The sequence below is a fragment of the Athene cunicularia genome (genome assembly GCF_003259725.1).
Source record: "Athene cunicularia isolate RWA chromosome 8 unlocalized genomic scaffold, athCun1 chr8_part1, whole genome shotgun sequence".
NCBI lineage: Eukaryota > Metazoa > Chordata > Aves > Strigiformes > Strigidae > Athene > Athene cunicularia.
Window position 1 is genome coordinate 16,074,475 of NW_020799109.1, and position 25,488 is coordinate 16,099,962.

General features: G+C 41.1%; 1 protein-coding gene across 1 annotated transcript; it reads right to left on the minus strand.

Annotated features, from left to right (window-relative positions):
* Positions 1-3,739: 3,739 nt before the first annotated feature.
* MCOLN2 (mucolipin 2) lies at positions 3,740-22,428 on the minus strand. The gene is made up of 13 exons (XM_026854109.1): positions 22,267-22,428; positions 19,048-19,221; positions 15,758-15,902; positions 14,385-14,472; positions 14,140-14,236; positions 13,582-13,681; positions 12,873-12,988; positions 11,337-11,486; positions 9,913-10,014; positions 9,698-9,820; positions 6,950-7,156; positions 5,473-5,588; positions 3,740-4,176 (listed from the first exon to the last, which is right to left on the minus strand). The coding sequence occupies exons 1-13, from the start codon at positions 22,420-22,422 to the stop codon at positions 4,140-4,142; spliced, it is 1,611 nt and encodes a 536-aa protein (XP_026709910.1). The 5' UTR covers positions 22,423-22,428; the 3' UTR covers positions 3,740-4,139.
* Between the last annotated feature and the right edge of the window lie 3,060 nt (positions 22,429-25,488).

Consider the following 25,488-nt stretch of genomic DNA (forward strand, 5'->3'; position numbering starts at 1 on the left):
GCGCTACCCGCCCCGCCGCGCGCAGAAACGCGGCTTCTGACGCGCTGGTTTTCTGCCATGTGCGGAGGTTTGGGTCCCCCGAGATGCGGGTCGAGACGGGAGCCCCTGGAGCAGCCCCCAGGGGCAGAAGTGCGCGGGGCCGCGCTGCCCGGAGAGCCCGCGGGAAGGCCCCTCGTCATTCTCCTTTTGGGAAGCAGAAGCAAAACCCAAATAAAACACCAGTAACTCCCCATGAGTAGATGAGGAGGGTACAGACAGGTGTGTGTGCGCCCACTGCCAGCATCACATGGAGCCCTTCTCTCGAACACAGTATAAAAAGCAAACAAGAACCACCTCACAGCAACACAGAAGCGTTGAGGCTCCTGCCAGCTCCAAAGGGCAGGACTGGGCACACACAGCTTTACTGCGAAGAACAAGCCAAACTTGAATGTAGGAGGTGATACAAGGTCAAATTTATCTTAAGATTGTGATGAGATGGATCTGACCCATTGCTACCTACTTGAATCATTTACTGAGACCAGACATAGATGATCGAAGGAGTACAGAGCTACTCACAGGTCTGCTCAGAGCTGCAGAACTGAAAGAAAATCTCAGCAGAAAGCCTCTGGATTCTCAGAAATTCCCTGGTGATTACAGCATGAAACCTAGACAGTGATAAAGGCTAGCTGAGGCCTTACATGTGAACATAATAGATGAAACACCAAAGAGCCTCCACTCTAGCAGCTTCTTCCTGTTTCATCCATCAGTGGAAGGCCCCAAAATAAGATCCCCAACTCTTACCCATCCTGTGCCCCTCACTTGAATGCTCACCTTGAGGACCGCTCAGAAAGCTTTCTCTTCCTCCTGCCCATTTCTTTCTATGCAACCTTCCCACTGCCTTCCCATGCATTTCTATTTTGTTAAATCCTATAAGCAATTAGCAAAAGCTTCTCACTCCCAGGGAAGACTACAACCAAAAGCAACAGCTTTTTTTCCAAACACTTTGCAAAAGCTTATGTTCCGGTTCTGCTTCCATGACTGCATTGCCTCCTTAGCAGCTGGAGTGGGACCACCTACCAGTCAGCAACTGTATTCAAAACTGTATTAATGCACAGAATTAGGAGTCAACATATGCCAGGTTTCCTGTTAAATTTAACCTCTGTGGAATAGAGAGCCAATGAGAATCTCCAGCAACTGGCTCTTACCTTTTTCCCAAGAGAAAAAAACAAACAGATGATGCAGACACAAATTGGTTTCTACAATACATTAGTGACCTGCTCTAATATGGTAGAGCTGAAGCAGTAGTCTAGCTAGCAAGCACCTCATGACTTTCTTTTTTTAAAGCTTTCTTGTCCAGTATTGATTTATGATGCCATTATAGAAATTAAGCCTTAAATTAAAATCAGTAAGAATTGTAAGTATTTTCTACATTCCTTTGGTTGATAATACTTTCCCTCGTTCCCTGAGGATTCTGTCACAAACAAGTACTTATCTGAGCAATGGCTTTGGCAGGTCATCCTCAGTGTCTTACTAAATTGGAAAGAAGCCATTTGAGTCAGAGTTTAGGGGCTCCTGCACCATGGCTCAGTGCAAAGGGTACAGGATGTACCCCTCCTGCTTTAGGGAAGAGAGGCACTAGACCTCAGGAGGTGATGAGCCTGTCACACTGTTCATAAAACAGAAAGTACTTCCACAGCTCGCTACTTTACCTCAGACAGCACTGCAAAAAAATTAGAGATAAAAGGAAAAAAGTTCAAGTCCAAGGACATGCCCTGCTTCAGTGAGGTGTTGGCAGTTCATAGCCATCGTCAATAACATCTCACAATCTACAAGAGATGCAGAACTTGCACTCGGGCAAGAGACCTTGGAAGCATGTACTGCCCAACGTATTCAGGTACTAGAACACATTCTATGACTAACATAGCATTAATTATCTGCTTTTTCTAGCTTTAAGTCTTTAACCTAAGATTTCTATAAGTACTGGCAGAAGGTAAACCGGTAAGGAAAATACAATTCATTTTCAGATGTGCTGGGTTTTGGTCCTGTTTACTAGGGAACTGTTTGATTTAGAAAAAGACATTTCAGAAAGCTACCAGTAAAACAGAAGCAAACACTGAAAACACCAGCATCTTACATGTAACAAAGTCAAGATTGCACACTGTATGGACCAAGAAACTCTGCTAGCAATCAGTTAATGCTGATCACTTCTGCAGTCTGCAGAAGAGCACCTGGATTATGCAGGGTCCCAGAGCACTAAATGACTATCATTGACCCCAACAAGTTCTACACATGAACACTAGGAGAAAAATTGACTCTTCTGTCCTGAGTGGGAGACAGTAATCCTCTGTTCTAGATCACACAACCATCTATTTGATAAAAAGACAATTACAGGAAATGTTTGCTAACAATATTAAGCCTTGGTTATTGGTAGAAATTTAATATTTATCCACAAGCTGTAGTGACAGATGAGGCCACAGCAAGGCATTATTCAGACTGGGATGGGCAGAAGATTCTCCGGCCCAGAGACAGTTCAGGAAGAGAGGCATTAAAATTTGCAGAGGCTGGATGCATGGAAACAGACATGAAAACCATCTCTTCTAGACTTCCAGCTACAGCCCAAGCAAGATAAAATGGCACTAATTTCCAACAAAAATGTACTCATTATCAGGAAGGCAAATACTAGGCAGGAAAGATTTGAACAGTCCATCTTTCCAGACCTCAGTTGCCACTGTTCTTACCCAATGGCCAGAAACACTGCTGGAGAAGCTGCAGTTATTAACCTCTCTTTAAACATCCCAGTGGAGAGGCAGAAAATGAAGACAGACTTGTTAAAAAAATAGTGGTTTTCAACCTACCAAGAAAAGGTGTGAATCCAGTACTGTTTTTTCTCACGCTCCAGTTTCAGAGAGATGGGGGAAATAACCACCAAAGAAAAAAGTTGCCACTCACCTTACTCATACACGGGCAGTATTTCAAATTGCCTTTGCCCATTTGAAACACCACCAAGGTAGACTTGCAGAGCCCACCATCGGTAGTTAAGAACACGTACCAAGATCAAGTCCTAGCCAACACATGCTGACTGAAGTGAACATTGTCTGCTACAGACAACTTTTTTAGGGAGCATATAGCTCCATTCAAAGTGAAGCATCTAATGTAATAGTCCACCCAACCCAGGGGCAGTCAGTACCACTGTAAGTTTTCAGAAGCACTTGGTAACACCTATGCTGTACTATACTGGGAGTGCTTTACACCTACAGAAAGTGCTCTGTTCTCATTGAGAAAAGTTTATAAAGATCAAAAGGGAAAAATAGTATTTTACAGATGACATTCCCAAAGCTACCTAGAAAAACACCTGAACAAGTCGACTGCTAGACTCAGTTGTTACATATTTTCTTCCAATTAACATGTGCTTGAAATATAAGTAATTAGGCAGGTCAACTCCATGGCATTGTTTTTGCCTGAATTTGTCCTCCAGGTTATGTCAACACAAATACTGTGGGTATAATAAAAAAGACTCACAGAAAAAAAAAAATAACAACCAACTGCTTTTGTTTTTAGTAAAGCTGTTAAAAGACTGTGATCTATAGATGGTTTGTGTTAAAATTATACACAAGATGAAGAACAGCAATTACTTCACACTTTTGTGCAGCTTTGTAGTTTTACATAAATTCATTTTAAGGAAATGAATGGTGCCAAGTAGAAATTACAGGCTGAATGCATCACTAAGTGAAAAAAGGTAGTCAAGAAGGGAGGAGTTTATTCAATACTTTTTAACATGGAACTATTTTTAAAAAATTATTTCATATATTTCTTTGTTATCAACAGCTGATTCTGGGCCACTTCCCTTCCTCCTAGAGGTGATTAGCAAACAGAGCTCCCACAGACAATGCTCATGGATCAGCCCTTCTTTAATGTGACAGGGCAAGAGTACAGAGTTCTTCACAGCTCTCCTCCAGACGCATCTTCTGGGCTCTCCTGGCCAGCCAGCTCATATCATGTTAGCAGTTTTTCTTCCCCCAACACCTTAATTGGGTAAGATCAGTTTGTTCAGAATGAGGCAGGTCCAGAGAGCAGGTTTGATGGCAATTTGGAGAATTATTCTTCCCCATATGACTATGCTTTCTTTGCATGTATTAGTGGTGATTTTCTACATGTAATCATCAATTAATAAGTATCAAGTTGTCGTCACTCTCTTGTCTGCAAAAGAAAAAAAATCCAAAATTTTGCATTCAGCAAAAAATGCAATACAAAGCATTTACCCATACAAAACCAAGCTGAGAGTTTTAATCCTTCTGTGCTCTCCCATTTCAACATACAGCTCCAACATCTGCAGTGGGACAATCAAGCAGAAACTGTTATAGTAGCAAAAGCTCTAGATTTTCACTCCAGCTACCAGGCTTGTGCCATCAATACTCTGCAGCATATTACAGTAAAGCATATTTATTATGCCTAAGCAGACAAAAATCTCTTATCCTACACAATGACTTGGATGTGAAACCTGAAGCTGTACCTGGCTGGAGTTCTTACTAACTAGTTGGCTTTCAAGTGACCACAGCAACTGCTGGGATACCTGCCCATCACCATCTCAAATGTTCCTTTTTTGGCTACAAGGCTTCCCTCTGTCAGAGTACATCAAAAGTATAAAGTTGCATTTTACAAAAGCCTCAGTATGTAAGTAGGCAAGTAACCTACCGCTAAAATAGGATTTATTACACCAGTTGGGATTGAACAATTGTTCACATTCAGCTCTATTCCTTCTCCCATAGCCTGGCTTCCTTGCAATGGTGCCCACGACCATTCTGTGCACAAGCAGGAATTCTCCCGGACTGCCTCAGGACAGTGACAAGATCCCTCCACTCTCGGTCAGGAATTCAGAGGTGCGTTAGGTTTCCTCAAAAACAGAATTCAAAGAATAGACTTCCAGAGAGCAAGCACCCGGTGAGATGTTCGTCTCTCCAAAACCAGCTTAAAAAGGACCACTAAGATCTCCAAAGGCTTGAGTTTGATGGCAACCAGACATTTACAAGTGTGTTTCCAATATTCTGACAGATGGTATTGAACCAGTTTGCCTCACAGACACAGCATAGCTTTGGGATTAAGTGCTGGTCCCAGGCTGAATCACATCCTGTTGCTTTTTGCTACTACTCCCAGCCTACTGGAAAAGCACTTTAGAAATAGAAGGCTTGCAAAACCTTAAGAAGCAAAAACTTAGTTTGCTCTTGATTCCTTGGCAGTTCCACGTTATACTCTGCAGTCCTCCCAAATTCCACCAGTTTCTGCATGGCAGTTTCATTTGAGCAAAACGCAGAATGGCCATCCTTGCATCATCAGCAAACTAAAGATCTAACACCAAGTAAAGCACAAAAGGAACGGAGTCCAAATATTCCATGAGCTGAATTCTGGATGCTCCAGGATTTGTGAAACAGCACTTTGCAGTGAGAAGCTAACTGGTGTACTTCCAAGAAAAACACTCATTAAAAACACTCTACTGACCTCCTACAGCAGCAGATGAATGGCATGGAAGTCTGTTCTTTTCTGTAAGCAACACTGCCTTGGTCTTTCAGAAATTCATGTAGATCTGTTACTGGAAAACCACTTTGTTGGTATTTCTGAAAGAAAAAGCATTTTATTTACAACACATGAGAAGTTACTGGGTATGAAGTGTTCTAAATTTCCTCTGGAGTGTGATAGCCAAAATCAGCCTGTTTGGTTCATTTATTCAATATTGCTTGAGGAAAATTTAAAAAATAATCATACAATCCTGTCCTAGAAACACCACATAGGTAGTTGGTGGAACAAAGCAATCCAAGTGATATAAAGTTCATATTGTTCACAGATTCTCTTACATTCTGTTTGCTGTCCATAAGACCAAGCAAGTGATGATCTCAGTCATACTGGCATTAATTCTCCCTTGTTCACATCAGCTGCTGTGTTCTGAGTGCTCAGGGCTCATTTTCCCTATGAAACTCAATGTTGGATTTGAAGAGCCCTAAGTGCCATGCTGAGGAAATGCTCTGCAAAACACCAGTTCAGCACACTGAAATGGCTCCCCATTGATCCACATGAAGTGCTCAGAGAGAAAAGTAACAGTAAAACCCTGTGTTGCAGGTCAGACCATCCAATAAACTCAGAAGCACAGACAGTTAAGTTGTATTTTGAGATGCTTAGGAAGTGAAGCTCTTGCTTGGTCTGGAAGCTGTGGTTCATGTCAGACTAGACTTATTCTGCTGGCCTATTTATCTGACACTAAGACAAGACAGACAAGCTAAAAGTCACGATTCATATTGCCTTCCCACTGGTTACTGCATCTACCAGGAGCACAAAGGAGAGACAGCTCTAGAGGACAAGAACAGAAGGTCATTACCGAAAACTTAATTTCACTTTCAGCCAGTTTATACTGGAAATGGATGGCACAATTTTAACTTGAACAAGAAGCAGTAAGCCTTTCAGAAGACATTTCCTTTTAAGCACACATTTCCAAACAGCCCATGAAGCAAGGCTGGACACCTAAATGAGTTTAGAGTTATCTGCTTGGCCCTTGCCACACTCCGGCCAAGGGGATATTCTGAGATGCCAGCGAACTCTTGACCTCAGTTTCTGGTGCCATGAGAAGAAACATTCACTCCAAACAAGACTTATCTAGTTCTGTGTAACTATTCTTAAAAATTGACTCTTTCAACTCATCTTTCCGCTTACATTTCCGTTAGCTATTACCCTTTTGGAAGGCAGGTGAAGCAACAGAGAATACAAAACAGGGACACACACTAAGGATAATTTTCTAAACCAATTATTGCTTAGTCATTTGGATTACTACCCAGTCATCCTCCCAATTTCACCACAGACTAAGCAAAAAGACTTTAATAGTCTCATCAGTCATCATAACTAATACTAGATAGTATAGTGTTGAGTGATTAACATGAATGAATACAAAAACTGATTAGAAGTGTAATGGGAAGAAAAAATGTTTTACCTTTATGGTATCATAGGAGTCGGTAATGAGTGCAATAAAAAGGCTGAGGATCATGTATATAAACAGACTAATGAAGGAGTACAGATATAACCGACTGAACATCCACACCAGCATGCTCTTCTGCTGGATTTGAGCAAATGTTGCAAACATATCATCACCGTTGACCAAAGAAAACAGACATTCAGCCACTGTGTTCAGATCTTCAAACTAGAAAATAATGAGTACAAATTATTAATAGAATGTGAAGATGAATCATCCGTTATAAAAAAAGTAATTTTTTTAGAATTTTACTCATAGCAGAAAAAAATCCAACCCAGTCAATCAAATGTTACCAAATTTTCTTTCCTGTACATTCAGACCAAAACATACATCTCAGTTATAGAACCATGTAGATATAAAATCTTGGCTAAGCATTATACATTGACATCAAATATAAGAATATTTATAATAAAAAAATAAACTTGTGATGCTCAACAGGCAAAACAGGCAGTAACTGACCACCACAGAAAGTTTGAGTAACTGAATTCTAAGCTCTTTGAGACCTGCAAGAAAATACCAGTCTGTTTGCCAAAGCATGTAGATGAAGTGATTTCAGACATAATCTATACAGTAAAACAGTGGCACTCTGCTGGGAACAGAAGCCACATCCTCTGGTTAGAGCTCTGCAGAATTACCAGAGTAGGGGTAATTCAAGATTGTATTAAGAAGTTAGAGATAACATATAGCCTTCACAGCTGGAATGGTCTAAACTAGATTGGTCGGTAATAACATCATTTATCTGTCATTCATAAAAGCCCTGAGCTGTAGGTAAAAGCTACAGCTGTACTGTGAAGCTAAGTACAGCCTGGACAAAAATCAGTTTCATTTCAAGAACATCCTCTTAAATTCCTAACTCCATTTCCTCAAGCTGAAACACACCGCGAGGCTAAATTCCATTCAGCAAGTAAGCACACTTTCCACTATCCCTCTGTCCCCCCAAATAACTGGATTTGTTAACTATACTTTATTGGACAATATGAATTAACGCACAGTGTTTTAATGTAGCTGTTGTCAGTGAAATAACATGACTACACACACTTGAATTGCAGTCCTATATTGAAAACAGGATGTCAAGAGACATATGTTTGTAAGGATAATATACTGTTGCACAGAACAGCAAGTCTGGTCTTACTTGTGGCTTATTTATTATTCTTATTTTTATTTATTTTTAAAGCCATTATGAGACCCAGTGGCACATTTTTTGAGAAAGGTGCATGGCATGGGTAATTCTTGAGTAACCCAAAAGTTTTGATGCATGGGTACAGAGAGAAACCTGCTAAAGATTGCTCACCTATAGACCCCTGGATTGACATTAACACGAAATGCACAATTCCCACTCCCCCTCTCTGGCTGCAGAAGGGAAAAAACCCAACCCAGATGTATTTCTATGTTTTTGAGCTAAGGCCTTCAGAATTTTTGAGACAAGGACCTCTATGCTGTGTACCTGCAGAGCAGGGAAAGCTCTTTCCATTCCTCACCAGGGCCAGCTTGCACAGGCGGAGAGCCGGCGCGGCCAGCCGCGGGCTCCGGCTGCTCTGCGCGGTGCCATGCTGCCTTCCAGCGGGGTCCTGGGGAACTGCCAGGAACGAGAAACCCCCGCACCGCTACAGCTGCTTTCCTTGACATTGGTCTGCGGTATTTAGCAAGAGGTAACATTTTCCTAGGTAAGCATGTTATTGACTACACTTGCCTTTTGCTCAGTTAATGACCGTACTTGCTGCAGGGAAGCTACAACAGTATTTATGCTGTGCCATAAGCAATTGAGCCTCTAGTATGACTGAGGATCCCACAGCATACAGCACCCCATGGAGAAATGTATTGTCGTCAACTTCTCAAAGGAAAGAAATTACATTGTTAGAGAAATCCGAGCTGAGGGTGCAAGAAGCTGAAGCAAGCATGCAGCATGTGTCTGTTACAATAAATACAGTGTGTAACCAGAAATCAAGAATCAGAAGTCATACACTTGTTACTGATTAACAGACATCTAGAATTTATCACAACAGGAATCTGCCTTTTTTCAAACTGTCACATGAAGCATCTGCCAAGAAAAAAAAACAAACAAGCTTTGCGGGTTTTTTTCGCTTGTGTTTTGGAATATACAAAGCCTTACGGGTATACCACATTTCAGATAAAACAACACAACAGACACACACTTTGATATCAGCCTTAAAAAAACCCACCAAACAAAACAAAAAACCCCTACAACACACCCACACACAGGAAGGAAAGTAAACAAGACAAGCATTCACCCACCCCTTTATGAGTCAAAATCTAGGAGCTGAAGTTACATGGCACACGAAAAATTTAGAAAAACAAAGCCAGAGTCAAGGCGATTCCCAGAAATGGCAACGGTGAACTAGTGCCTCTAACCCAACTGAACGGGGATTGCCAGAAGAGGGCGAAAGAGATAACAGACCAATCTACCTCTAGTCCCCAGCCTGACACTGCCTGGATAAACCATCCACTCACCACAAACACAGCCTTGTGTTTGAGATTACACTGAATTCAAGCACACAGTGAAAGCAAGAATACGGTTATTTTGTTAACAGAGCAAGTGGCAGGAGGTACACATGGAATGAGAAACACTCCCATGTTCTTTGTGTTTAAACAAAACCATGAATTTAAGACCTATTTCTGTTGTGATAACTAAGAACTACACACACACACACATATATTCACACATTGTTAGACCAGAAAAGTAGTACATACCTTTTCATGATAAGGTCCCAGGACAATCCAGCCACAGAAAGTATAGCCAAGATAGATCATTCCAGCACAACAACAAAACCTTAGCACTTTGGGCAGTGACGCCTGCATAGTTAAAATGAGCACCTACGTGTCACAGTGGAAGAAGCCACAAGTTAGAGAGACCTAGAAGTGACAAATATATGCTTTAATTGTTGAATATTTGATTCTTGCCTTACATTGTAAGTTTGAAAATATCCCAGGTATCTGATGACTCCAACCCAGACAAACAAAGTTGATGTTCCAAGTAAAATGCTGCAGACATCATAACTCGTGAGGTTCTGAGGGGATCCAAACAGAGCAGGTGGTCACGTTAAAGCAGTAGGTATGTCAGCTTGACAGCTATTCAAGTTTCAGCAGTTCAAACAAAGCAAGGCAGTACAATACTGAAAGAATGTTGCTACATCACAAAAACCAGACCAAAGTGAAATGCAGTCATTTAGTGAGAACACCCAAATGCAACAGTGCTGCAAATGAAAGCACATCTAGGTTGATATTCTTGTAGTTTTGCATGAAGAATTAAAACCTTTACCTTGGTTACGACACAGTTTTAATATTAGATTGAATATCTCCATATTGTTATTTTTATAAGGTTAATATATGCTATTGTTAGACAAACAAGTTCTCATTCACTATTTATTAAAATATGAACCATCATTTAAATGAAAACTGATCCTCAGGACTACAGCCCTTTCCATGCTCCATGCATTTATATCTCTGAACTGGTTGCCAGCTGTTTGGAGCCTGAACATTGTTTTTACCACCAGTGAAGTTTATAACCATATCTATTTGCATTTTACTTTAGAAGGCTAGAACTGGCTGTAATAAGCACGAGATATGTATCTAGCTCAAGATTTCCTACCCTCATCCCCCCACCTTGCCATACAGCTGGAGACCACTCTGGGCATCTGCCCTTTGAGCCTTAGTACACATGAAGCAGGAACAGCATTCTACCTACCCTGTTTCCCAGAATACAAAGTTTTGTGAACACATGAATTGTTGACATACAGCTCTACTGAAGAAAAAAACCACCAAAAAAACCCCACAAACAAAAAACCCACCCTGAAGAGCTGCCAGCTGGACAAAACACATTGATTTCAGCAAGTCCAGACTGGAAGGTGAAGGACTAGCAGGTGACCCTGTCTGTGCCTGTAGTTTGGAGGGGCCAGGAAAAAAAGTTTTAACAACCATGTTTCAACTCCCATAAGCCATTGAGACCCCTGTTTTCCAAGGAGATGCCTCTTGGTTTCCCTGTACAATATGTACTACTACTTCTTACAGAAATAACACAACTGAAGTTGTGCGTTGTTTGGTTTTTTTGTTGTTAGGAACAGTCTACCCACGGGTCCTATAGCAGGGATTAGGGAACTTAGAACTGTGGAAAGAAGATGTTTAAACAGCTCACATGGTCTTACTGAAAGACTCTGGGGAAAGGAGAATTAAACCAGTTATCACTATTAGGAAATAAAGAAAAAAGAGCTAGCAAAAGTAAACAAGATGACTAGTGACTCTGATAGCTCACTCTTATTTGTCCCCAAGTTAAAAAGATTTTGCACATGGTTGTAACAAGACTAGTATTTTATCTGAAGTATTAAACTCTCACCTTGGCTTTTATTTCCATTTTTAGTATTGACCCAATGATTGTCATCACATCACTGATAATTACCAGGACGTACCATCCATTTATGAACTCCAGGCGATCAGCATGACAGACGTGACGCTTATATTTCTCCAAGAAGTAGTTCACAAATCTCTATTGACAAGCATTTAGATGTTTAGTTACAGGTCACCTTAGAAGAAAAATATGTACTGATGCCCCTGTAGTATATATCAATGCTCAAGTTTCACACACCCCCTTTTCCGACAGTGTTTGCTGGAATAACAGCTTAAAATTCATTCTCAATAGCAACAGAAATAGGAATAAAAAATAAGATTGGTCTAGGCCAGTGAAAATCAACTTTCTACAGAACAGCTGACTTCATAACCAACCCCCACTAGCCTAACTATGGCTCGTTATCCCCTTTTTAGCCCTCTTCACAAAAGTTTCTATCCACCTCCAACAGAGCAAGGCCACCCAACTAAAGGACTGAAAGAGAGAATAACTCAAATGCAACTATAAGGCAAGATCTTTCATTTCCAGTAGAGCTGAAAATATCACTTCCCACACACAACACTACCTATCTGCTTTCACTTGCTCTTTTTGCTCATGAATAAATGCTGATGTCCCTATTCCTGACGGCAGTTTGACAATGCCTTGCTGAATTGTGTCCACCCTTGTTTTGTTTACAAGCTATAAAAAGGGTATCTTGAACAAGATAAACAAGTATCTGTGCTTTCATATCCTACCTATCCTGAACTCTTTTCCCAACTACGATAAGTCACATGCTTGCAAAGTTTGTATCAATTAATGGTTATAAGCTGGCACATCTCAGGCCCAGCTTGTGTTTCTGCATCAGTATTTGAACCAGAAGAGCCGAGTCTGCTTACGTGAAGCTTGCAAGCAGCTTGAGATGAAGTTAGACAGGGATAGCCTCAGTCTGCAAAGGAGGGTGAGCAGGGAAGAAGGTGGAGCAGATGGTGATCAGCAATTGTGGAAGGAGGATAGATGAACTGAAAAAGAGCAGTTCCAGCCCCAGAAAGATCAAAAAAAATCCAGCCAGTTAGATCGTGCTTTACATTTTCCTCCAGTTAGAGCTGGCTTTGAGAGATGTTCATTAAAGCATTAATTCATGACAAGACTCCTATGGGAATTTTACTCTGAAGCCAAGGAAGGAAGAATTCATGTTTTGAAGGTGTAGGATGCATTGGCTGTTAGCAGCACCAAAGAAACAGAAGTCGTCTTGCGTAAAATCCTGGACAAAATTAAGTCCTGGACAAAAAAAAAAGAGTCTCTTTCTTTTGCCCTCAAGAGGTAGAACAAAATACTTTGTATTACAGCACTACACAAACAGAAGTAAAACCCCATTCAGATAGCAACTCTGAATCAGACCTCTAGACATCCTTTCTAAAGGCAGAGATAGAGTAAGAGAGGAACATCATGCAACAGATACACTACCCAATATTGCAAAACATATCACTTGACTAGCAGCAAACAAGACAAAGACAAAATAAACATTGAGATTATGAGCACCGTACTTACTTTTTGTAGTCTCAAGGCAAGAACAATGGATCGTGTGCAGAGGATGAGAGAAGCAAAGCAACTTAAAATGACAAATCCATCAAAGATTAGAATATACTGAGTGTTTTTCTGGAGAACTGTAAAGGGTCATAGAAAGAAAGCAGAGTTAGTCTTTTCACATCTCTCTGAGCACAAATTGCTACAAAGTGTCATATATTTTGCATTTAAATGCTCTCACCCCATAAATAGATGGGTTATAAGAAATACTCTCTCTGAAACTATGGAGACTGGGCCACCAGAGTGAAAAGCACATTAAAGTTCTTCAAAATAAAACCAAAAATGGTATATTAATACAAGCGTCCCTTTTTTGCACTAAATTCATCTGTCCACCTATACTCCAATAGTGTTACACCTACATGGAGTAAAAAAAATGCAAACTTTGGTCCATACCAACGTTATTAGATTAAAACCAAAAAAGAAATCCCACCTCCCTTCTCATTCAATGACCTGAAATCAGAAGCTTATTTGACTTTCTGTACCGTATTCTTTTCATCCACAGATTTAGAAACTATCATGTCAACCCACATCAGGTGTCTTCCTTGGCTTACTCATACCAATTGATGAACAGGATGGGGAACGTCTTGCTAGACAGACTGTTACAGAGCTGAGGAAATGATGGGAGGAAATGTGTAACACTGCTATCATACAAACATACATGCATCATACTTACCAGAGCCAAATACGTGCCAGTCTTTACATTCTTGAATATCAGTATCACTATCAAAATAGATTTTGATTTTTCCACTGTGGGCTCTATTATTGAAAGTTATCTGGAAACACAAGAGTTTATCAGAAACAAGACAAACAAAATTTCATTCTTTAAAAAAGCTTGGTAAGTGCTTTGACGTAATATGCATTAATATTTGTTGGTCAGGTAAGCTTTAAGAAAGCTGTCACCATAAGTGCTGGTGTAGCCATAATTTGAGAACGTGTCACATATAGCATAAAAAGCAGTATTCCGAGAAGCCAAACGCCAAGTTTAACCTCTAGAAGACAAAAATCACTTATCTCCTCCTCAGGTTATGAATTTACCAGTTAGAATATAATACAAAATAATATTTGCCCATGGCAACACCACGTCAGCAACCTTTGGAAAGTAGGGGTAAGGGCCAAGACATGTTCAACTGCTTTTCCCTTGCAGTCTAAATACGAGGATGATGTCTACCCCTTAACTTAAGTTCTTGTTATATATACAGTGTTGGAAGTCTCATACCCCATATTTACTTACAGTGTTTTGAAATACATAGCAGTCAGGCAACTCACGGGCATGGACTGTCTGTAAAGCAATGCCTTTCAGCTTGAAGGAGATTTCAACCTGTATAAGCCTGAATGTTTTAAAAAGTGCAAAAATACATATATGAATACAGATAAAAATAGACACATACACAAAGCAAGGAAACTGCACAACTTGGAAACATCCATATTCACATGAAAGGACAAGTTAAAAATAAAAAATTCACACCACAGCTTTACCTGTAAAATTCAAGACTGAAAAAAGAAGAGTTCAGCTTCAGTTCAGCCTTCTTACCAGCTAGCTCCTGTGGCTTAAAAAAGATACATTCTGGAAGGAGAAAAGGAAAAGCTGTAATCTTAAATGCATCACATAAAAAGCAGCATAAAACTGAGATAATCAGACTGAATGGCAAATCCTAATCAGGCAAAATGTTAACTTTGAGCAAACCTATCCATAAAGAGACCCAGCTGGTAGGATCAGAAGCAGGTTCATTGTGCTGGTTTTGGCTGGGATGGGTTAATTTTCTTCACAGTAGCTAGGTATGGGGCTATGGTTTGATTTTGTGCTGAAATCAGTGTTGATAATACAGAGATGGTTTTGTTATTGTTGAGCAGTGCTGACAGAGTCAAGGTCTTTTCTGCTTCCCATACCACCCCACTGGCAAGTGGTCTGGGGGTGCACAAGGAGTTGGGAGGGAACACAGCTGGGCCAGCTGACCCCAACTGACCAAAAGGATATCCCACACCATATGGCATCACGTTCACCATATAAAAATGGCAGAAAAAGGAGGGGGAAGACCTTCAGAGTGATGGCGTTTGTCTTCCCAGGTAACTGCTACGTGTGATGGAGCCCTGCTTTCTTGGAGATGGCTGAACACCTGCCTGCCAATGGGAAGTAGGGAATGAATTCCTTGTTCTGTTTTGCTCACATGTGTGGCTTTTACTTTACCTATTAAACTGTCTTTATCTCAACCTACAAGTTTTCTCACTTTCACCCTTCTGATTCACTCCCCCATCCCACCAGCATGGAGTGAGTGAGCAGCTGCGTGGGGCTTAGATGCTGGCAGGGGTTAAACCATGACATTCATGTAGTAAATCTTGAGAGGCTAGAAGCAAGTACAGCTCACACGTGGTAAAGACATCCACCCACTGAAGGTACAGAGTGACCAGCATCCAGAATTCTGTATCTGAACTTTCTCAGGGCGGGGGTGGGGGGGACGGGACACACACACACAAGTTACACAACACATGGGGGGATGGGGGACACATGGACAGGGACAGGACAGACGGGGACAACACGACAGACACGTGGGACAGGGATGACAGGACATGACAATACAATGACATGACAATCAATGACACAACAAAAACAACAACAGAAAGCCACAAACCCACCCACAATCCACTAATGACAGCAGTTGAAGAGAGCTTCCCATAGTCTACACAGTTGCCCTTTCTAGGCAGGTACTACAAATCAAGAAGGAAGCAGGCAAAAGGCACGTAAATGTTTCTATGATTGCCACACAAAAAGTTATTGGTTTTACACTTTACTGATTAAGCATTAGAATATAAGTACTCAACATCAAGACATTTTCAGTACAACAACACTATACCTGTTTCAGTAGAAACATCTATGTTCAGCGTATCATTGGAAGGAAGCATCGTGACTTTCTTGTACTGTTGTTTACAGATTTTTAAACCTGATCCTTCATGTTCATAACCAAGAGTCCCCAGGGATATGTTCTTTAATCTCATGTACTAGTTTAAAAATAAAACAGAAGCAGAAGTTACACAGGTAGTAGTCTTTTTTGCATTAGAGAGTAACTTGCAATCTCTAAGTTCTGTGTATCAATATAGCTTTTTACATAAAAAACAAAACCCAAATATCTTTACTTTCACATAAAATTCAGAGTGGATATCTCATGGGAAGCTAAGACAGCTGCTGGCCACTCATAAGTAGTGAGTGGCATCCTGGTGATATGGTGACTAGAAGCCCCAGCCCATGAAGCCCCTGGGCTGCCTGCAAATGATTACCCATGTGCCAGACAGCAAGCCAGCAGCTTTTGATTAGATGCCTGGCACTGACTTCAATGCAGTATTGCTACTACCACACATGGTCCAGGAATATCTTATGTATTTATCTCATGAAGGTGTTAGTTTTCACAACACTTGAAACCTAATTGCTTTACATACAATCCAAGTCATGGTTCTTATCAAATCCACCCCAAGAATAAAACCAAAGCTGCTCCCTGTGTGACTGTAGAAGAGGGAAGCCACACATTCTCTATAAAACCAGCAATCAAGGAACATACAGAGTTCAGGCAGCCTCCAGAAGTGATGTAACTTGCCTGCTTTACACAAGCACAGAAGCAAATGAAAACATGCCCCTGAGGAAGGCACTTTCTTTTTCCGCTTACTCCAAATACAGTACAAGTCACCTTCATACGTAAGATATGCTTCAAAGTAAGGACTAGAAGTGGAAGCAGCAATGCCAAGCCAAGCATTGTCCATGCATGGATCAGCCCTGAGCACCACCAAAGAACTCTATTCAAGGCCAGTCCTCTCCTGACTTGCCTTCCACACGTCCTTGGTGTCTCCTGGAAGATATATCCTCTGATCCTTGGAGTCACACCTTCCAGTCCTGCACAAGTGAGGCAATCTCCTAGGGCACAGCTCTCCCCATTCTTGACGCCTGGACAGCTGAGGAGCTCAATGACTAACCCTGAACAACAGCTCAGCTTAGCACCACCACCTAGCGTTGTCCAAGAGAAGCCAGATAAACCCCTGGCTCTTTGAGGAAGAAGGCATAACATCTAGTAATTCATTACTTTTTATTATCACCTCACCTACTGATAGAGCTCAGGGCAGCGTACAGCACTGGTCCTTTCTGAAGGAAACATTTATCTCCCAGGAAGCCTGAAGTAAATAAATGTGGGAAGTCAGATAAGGCTTCCCATTCCTTAAGAAAACCCATTCAGCTGGCTTCACTACAGATTAGACACTCTTCCCCTTAAACACAGATTATGTTATTATGCATCATTTAGTGTCATCCTATTTCCTCCTTCCTATGGGCATTAGGCCACTAGCCCAATGTGTGGGGTACAAAGTCCCAGTGGTCATAACCAACCACAAGCTCCATGTCCAAAAAACTGCAACAGGAACATTTCCATCCAAAGCTCTGCCTTGCAGTGCTGCTTCGACTCCTCACAGCTGAAACTGCAACAGGATGAGACAACCTGGGAGAAAAGCACGGTCTCCTTACCCTGTCAGAATGTTATCTTAAAGTAAACTAAGGAAGCCAAGTCTGACTAAGGCAGGTCAAGTGAGTGGAAACAGTAGTTAGTCACAACTCCACATCCCTCTGAGGACATCTCCAGATCACTGCATCTAACAGCTGGTGCTATCCACGTGTGCTTTCAGGCTCTGCCCTCCTGACAGCATAACATGCAGCTCTGGGTTACTTACATGCCACTTTCAAACAAAACTAGGAAACAGTAAGAGCAAAATTCCCGCTTATACATTTCTAAGCAGCCTCAGACAGAGCAGCCAGCAAAACATCCTGGTCCTCCAGACTCTGCCACAGGCAGGGTATAAGCATAACAACTCCACACGGCTTCTTTGTAATAGAAGCTTCAAAACTGGACCCAGGAGAGGAATAAGGAAAAGCTGTATACTCTTCCAAGTGGAAAGTATGTTCAGTTTGGGAGTTGGAGAGTGTGAAAATATCACAGTGGCACATTATACAAAGTCTAAAACTCCATTTTTACAACTCCAGTTTTGTTGTGTATTATCACCATCTTCTGTAACATCACATCCTTCTCTTGCCCCACCCCTGCAAACCCCCCACCAACCACACCTTTCAAAATAAAACTCAAAACAAAAAACCAGAACCTATGGCTTCTAGCTGCCCATCTCAAGACAAAAAAGCATTGCTGCCTGCTGGCTTTTCTCTTCCTAGAAGGCATTTTTTAAAAAAACAAAAAACACCCCCAAAAAGCAACACCAGTCATAACGTTCACCTGCAGGCACATGTTTTTAAGTCTCATGTGACAAAAATAGCCTCAGGAACACCACAGAATTCTAAAGAACTCACATTACACAAGTTTAAATCTCCTTAAAGGATATGTCTACATTTATACAACATAGACATTTTATGAAGTGACCTTTTTCTGATGCCTGTCTCACACATTGGCTGATTCTTGAGGATATAAAGCTATTATTTCTCTACTGTCTTCTATCTGGGCTTCACTTCAGCCTCAGTGCCTACAAAAGAAGGAAAGGGAGACAAAGCAAGCAAGAAAGCAAAAAAAGCACAGTTTATAGTAGAAGTAGTGGCGATATTGAGAGTTCAAAGGAAGACTGAGAAAACTACTTCAACACTCATTTAACACACCAGGAGTGGGAGTCTTGGCCTTGTCTAGCACAGCAGAGATCATTTTCCTCCCACAATTGTAAAGGGACTGTTCTTTAAAATACCATTCCTAACAAAACAAGTGCCCCTAAATTCCTGGAAGTACCATCTTCTCCATTTTGAGGCCTCTGACACTCATTACAAAGCTGCAATTCACCATAGCTGTAAGCAAAAATTTTAATGCCATGCATAGGGTATATTCAAGACCCATAGCTCTTCAAAGTAAGACCTAAACAAAGGTTGCAGTTCATGCAAGGTGACTGATCTTTAGACCTTCTGTATTTCAGTACTATGCACTGAGTAAGTTTTTGGTTTAGCTACATCTCCAAGAGACAAAAATACAGACATCCACACACAAAATTCAGGATACCCCACCTACACTGATGTATCAAAACTAAAATACAAAATGGTGACAGAAAACCAGAACCTTAGAATCTTTATAGCTATAGCTTTGGCTTTGACACTGTTCATTATAAACACGCACACACTTACCTGATTAATAATATAAAAAATGCTATCATAAGCATCCTGTTGTGTATATATACTGCAGCTGTAGTCATCTTCATCAACTCCAGAATAGCCTTTCAGGAAGAGGTGTTTAAAAGCAACAGTGTTTTCCTCTTTGAATGAGACCACCAACTGGTTACTCAAACCAAAAAAAATAAGCTGACAAGAGACAAAAAACAAATTTGGATTTTTTAACACTGATCAAGCAGCAACCTTTTGAAAACAGCTTTGAATTATAACAAATATAAAACAGAAATGTGCCTATTGCTGCTACAGTAGGAGCAAAGAATCTGTTAACTAATGCCATAAGACTACTGAAGTCAAGGCTACCACACGCAGGGTAAGAGAAACCAAAGTCCCCCAGTGATTCTAGAACTTGCAGTGCAACAACTAACAGGCAGATAGATCACCGCCCATCTTTCCACCTGGACCAGCAACTCTAACTGGAATTTGCCAGAACTTTTGTTGAAGATGCAAAGGGCAGATGAGCTAACCGACAAGTGCAGCCTGCTAACCCAGAAATACCCTGCTTTGCTATGGGACAAATCCCTGCACCTTCCCACCTCTGGCATAGCACAAGATTAGAGCAAGCCTATGTGGGACCCCACAGCAACAAAAAGCACCACCTGCCTGACCCAGGTGCTCGTTAAGGAGGCTAATACAAAGCAGCAGCAGCCAGCAGAGTTACTACTCAGGATTTGTGTTGCCCTACCATATGGATGCTCCCATTCCCATCACCATCAAGAAAAACAAAAATGGAACCTAGAAGCTGAAAAAGATCAAGCAACAGGAGTTTCTTCACAAGCATAGTAGCAGGAGGATATCCCAAGCCCCAAACAGCTAATTCTTCATGCTAGCTTTAAACTGCTTACTATCATAATAGCAAATGTGAAACTGTCTCATTACTGCATGGAGTTTCCAAGCCCCACAAGGAACTGGTAGAATGTGGAAGTAGTAAGAGTGAGAAACTGCAAGCAGAAGAAGTGTGAATTTAGAAATTCCCCAGAGCAAACAGGCAGGCTCCACTAACTTCCAAACTCCTTCATTCAAAACAATGGAAATTGGAAAGCACACCTATTTTTTTTCCCCCTTCACTGGTATACGTTGTCTTTTGTACTACACAGTAATTGCTTAGATCTGGGCCAAGCTAAAAGAATACATGCAGCAGGATTATTTAGAGCAAAGCTGTCTGGTTGTACAGCCAGGCCAGAGAGATGGGGATGTCAGCTCTGCTGGGTATACACAGTCTTCAGATTAAGCACTGCATCTTCATACTTTTAGCCAAGTTTTAAATCAACTATTTGTATCTTCAGTTGACTGGAAAAAAAACCCAACAACACTGAGTGCTACAAGTAAATCTGCAGCACTCTAGTTAATACCTCTAAAAAACCAGGGATCTTCCAGCTGCAATACAGAGAAATAAAACACTCAGCAGGGTTTCCTCAGGGGACTCCCTAGGGGATTTCGGCACAGCATTGGAATAAAACTTACTCCATGTACTGGACAGAAGCCTCTTCTACTTTTCAGTCAGGCATAGATACCCCCAGACACCCCAGCTGCTGCTGTGGTATCCTGACTAACAGGCTGGCATCAGGCAGAAGCCGCTAAAAGGAGGCTTAACTTATTCCTAGGTTGTCCTTCAAGGGTCTTGCCCTCACTCTGAAAAACAGAGGTCATATTTACTACTAGCTCACCTTCCTGCAGAGCAGCAACATATTTTCCTTCAGAAAGTATTTTCCTTTTCTTGCCAACTACCTGGCATCTGAGCAAGACCCAGGACTTACAAGACAAATCTTAAGCAGCAACCCAGAAAATCTTGTGGCCTTTGAAAGCCAAGCAGCAAAGCATCCCTTCCACTCACAAAGGATAGTGGATGACTAGGACAGCAGACAAGTGACTCTCCAAGAATTTAAGTCAGTAGGTTAGGATAGATTGGAAGTACTGAACTTTTTCATAGCCATGTGAAGTTTTGTTTTGTCTCACTACTCACACAAGGTTATTGCCCTGTCTTCAAAGAGAGTTCAATAACCCACATCTGAGGTGCAGCTGCCAGTAAAGTAAGATGGGGCAACCAGTCCTCTTAGCTTGTGCCGTGCTTGCACTGCCCACCCTCTCTACCCCCCCTCACACCTTAATGCACTCCCTGTTCTCAGCAGCTCCGGCACTATGGGCAGCAACTGTGCCAGCACCAGTGTAAATAGCCTATTTCAGCCAGCCTTGCCGAGACAGGCCGACTGCTGCATCTCTGCAGACAGAGCCCTGTCAGGACTCCAGCACGGCCGCAGCAGAGGCTGGACCCTCTGCCAAGCAGTGCCAGAGAGCCTGCCACGTCTTTCCAGTGGGGACATGAAGAGTGAGAGCAGTCAATAAAACACAGGGACACATAAGCTGGGGTTACACTTCATTCTAGCAGGCAAGTCAAACACAAACCTGGAATCCTTCAACTCAGCATGTTTTTAAGGAATTGTGCATTTAGCTATACTTGCAAAGTGTCAGATGTCAGAGTCCTGCATTTCAAAGGTCCAGAAAAATAATTTCTACTTACACATGTGTCCTGTTTTGCTTACCCAGACCTCCAGTCACCATTTCTTAGTGGAGTGTAAACTAACCAACTACATTGTGATACCAATGTGTTTAAAAACCACCCTCTTCTTGGCCTCTACCTTTCTAGGTACCTGACTGTTTGAAATGCATCATTTGATGACAGAAGCAAGGGACACATCCCATTCCTGTAGCCCAGTCATCCCCATCACCACCAGAGACTGTAGCATTTTCCCACTGAACATGTGCATTTCAAATGATCAATTAGATTTTGAGAAATACCACTTTTGAAACAGTCCAGTGAAACTATAATCTATGAATGTAACAGGAAGCAGAACACAGAGCAGTACTGTTGACAGCAAGCCTGAAGACAGTGTTGGATTTAGGGGGAAGAGTAATTTGCTTTAAAGTGTTATCTTAAAAGCAGCAAATTACGTAGTGAAATACTGCCCCAAAATCTCCAGGAGGCTCTTGTACTTTAGTTTACGTTATTCTTCCTCCTTAACACACCTTTCATAGTATTTTTTCTTTCTGGACTGAAAGCAGGAAGTTCAAGTCAGTAATAAATATCCAGGTATGGCAAAAGCCCAGAACCACAGACCTGCTTCTTCTCTAGCACATCACTGCTATGCTTTCTAAGGGTAAAAACAGAGGAAGGATTACCTGTGTAGTAACCATAAGTATCTTCAAAATCTGCAAAGCCAGTTTCCATGGTATCTGACGTCTTGCTCTGTATTTTTCACATGGGTTCATGAAGTAAAACTTCAAATCCTCTTTCAGAGCCGTCTCTTTTAGATCTAAATCTGACTGAGCCATCATATTTCTGCCATAAATAACACATTGATCAGAAACCAGCAGAACACTTTGGCAGACAACTTCCTCATATTGCAGTTTCACCTCAGATCACCACATGACATAAAAAACATGTAAGAGTTTTCTGTTTGTTTTACAGCAAAATGCAAGAAATAGTTCCCTAAGATCACATAATTAAAAATCATTCAATCACATTAGATCATCAAAACACAACATTTACACAACTATTTCTCAGGAAATAAGCATTAAATAAGAGGATCTGTAACAGTAATAGCAAGTCTATGTTTATCTCTTTCTTAAAAGTAAATATTTGAAATAGAGGCCACTGTTAACAGTTTCTCTGAATAACCCAAATTCTACCACCAGAAAAAGGTGTCTTAAAGACTAAACAACCAGAGCAGGCTTCACAACATGCTTCTGTTACAAACATGCAGCTTTAAGGGCTAAACTCATAGGCATTTATTTATTTAAATATCTGGCCATGTAAAAATCAGAGGAACAAGCACAGAGGACTGTTGTTTTAAGTGTCTTAAATCACTCTAAGTTTCTCCTCAACTGAACAGCACATTGATAACTTTCCCCTTCTCCTAATCTTTTTAACCCTATTTTCCAGTACTGTAGTTGTCAGAAATTTCCCACTTTACAAAGGTCAGAACGAAATTTACTTTTTTTCCTCCCTCCATGTTGAGGTCGAGCAATCATATCTGAAACTGGCTACATAAGCTGATTATCAGTCCCATTCACCATCCAGAAAATTACTGCCCATGTTCCAAATTTTATAAAGGGTAACATTTTCTCTCAAGTTCAAAACTCAAAGCATCGATTCCAAGTTTTCAGATGCATTCTTACTTCTGCCCTCATCTGAAGCGTACAGGTATTTAAGCCCAAACTGCAGACCACAGAGCACATTTGATTTGCTAGAACCAGCTATCTCACAAAGAAGAGAAATGAGAGTTAAAACCACAGCAAAGTCAACACTGCAATGTTTCCTTGTATCAGTAAGTGAAAAAACAAAAAAAAAAAATCTATTTTCACGTTAGAAGCTCAAAGGTTATCTTTATTACACAGCCCTAAATCAATCATTCATGGAAGCTAGGCTGATGTTGGTTTTGAGAGAGAAAACACACAGGGAAGTTTTTAAGAAAGAAAAAAAGTGTAGAGTACATTCCCATTTAAATTTATAATAAAAACATACTGGACTAGTTTTAATAATGTTTAAGATATAAAAACACTTTAAAAATGTAAACACATCTGATAGAAAAACATGATCATTATAGCTGTGAGTGTTGTCTAAGGAAACAGGTACATACACACTTCAAACCGGCACTGACACCTGAACCCATCGCTGCTCCTGTACCAGCTTCTCTTGAGCCAGCAGAAGCATTTGTGTGGGTACACGATGAATAAGACTCAACCCAAAGTACAAAGTCATAGGAGTAGGTGGGAAAGAAAGAGGAAAAGGAGCAGGTTTAAGATGGATCTGGTCAAGATTTAAAGCATAAAAGTATGACATAAGAACTACTCCAAGTTCTCAGAAAAATCCTCCCCCTAAGCTTCCAATAAAAGCATATCAGAAGTGACAGATCTTAAAAATTAAACAGCAAACTTTATAACATACACCGTTTCCTTTGATATCCAAATACACACCATGGAAGACACTGGTTTTTCTTCAAAAGCTGTCTTTAAAGCCCTTACAGCTATTCTAAAAATTTAATATTGACTAACAACAATCACTTTGAGACAACCCTCACTTAATTCCACTGACTGGGGATTAGGTTCACTGACACCTTTAGCTTCCTTAGCTGCAGAAATCGTGAGCAGGAAATTCAGCCAGGAAAAGCAACACGCTTTTTCAGCTTAAGAGGAGGAGATGATACTCAAGCCTGTAACACTGTTGGGCTTTGTCTTCCAATAGAGAACAGGCATTGTCTGATGTAATATTTAAGAAATAATTCATTTGGCAATAGGTGAAATACAGCAGTTGTTTTCTAATCTATTCATTTCTAGGATAGATTCACAAACAGCATCCAAATAAACTGCATTAAATCTGCAGAACTAGAAGCTTCAACCAAAGCATTAAAAGTTAAAAAGCTCTAAGTGATTAACAGTGACTTACTGCATTTAAAACCAACCATCTAGTGCTACCAAATTGTTTATTAGCCTAATAATCTAAAAATAATGCAAGCAAAGCACCTAGCTCAAGACAGAGTAATAAAGCAATTCCACTCAGACACAGTAGTGTAATTAAACATCTCTCAATATTGGTTTCCATAGTATGATTTGTAAAGATACAACCAAGTTTTGTGAATGAAGCCTAACTCTACTACGGATGTTTAAATGTACATCTAAGTGTCACTAAACGTTGTGTTTCAGAAATAATAATTGTTACTAATTCAATTCTAAGAGCTGCTCTACTCTATGCACCATTGCAATGCTGTATCTGGTAGGACAGTCCGTTGTTCGGTTAATGGTTTGTAGTGAGGCACTTTAAAGCTCAGTATTCTATTCAATAATGAGGTTTCAACAGTAATGACTACAATTTACAGTTATCTTATGAAACACGCTTTTAACACGTAGCTCTTCACCCGGCAGAAAAAACACTACATCAAGTGGCTAAAAAGCTATAAACACAGATTCACTTTTTTTTTTTTTTTTTAATGAGTAATTCACTACAGGAGTGTCAATCACACTCCACATCAGGAACGTTTATCTACTTGAGCTCTGCACCTTCAAGAGGTATTAACGAGACTGACCTGGTGTTGGGGCGCACAAAAGAGGAAAAAAAAAATCACTGAGCTAAGTTCTACGTATCAGGCTGGGCAACCCCAGCTTCATGATCTTAGTTACTAAGTTCGCAACTGGCCCAGAGGAGGCCACCGCCTGGCACTTCTCGGGAAAGTGAACCCTAAGAAACTGAGCAGAAAAAGCGCCCGCCTGTCACAGCTCTGCCGACCTTACCCGCCGCCGCGGGAGAAGCGGCACCAGCCCCGCTGCCCAGCGCGGCCGGAGGGGGAGCACCGGCACACCGCGGGGGCACCGGAGCTGCGGGACAAAGCCCACCCGGGCGGTGAG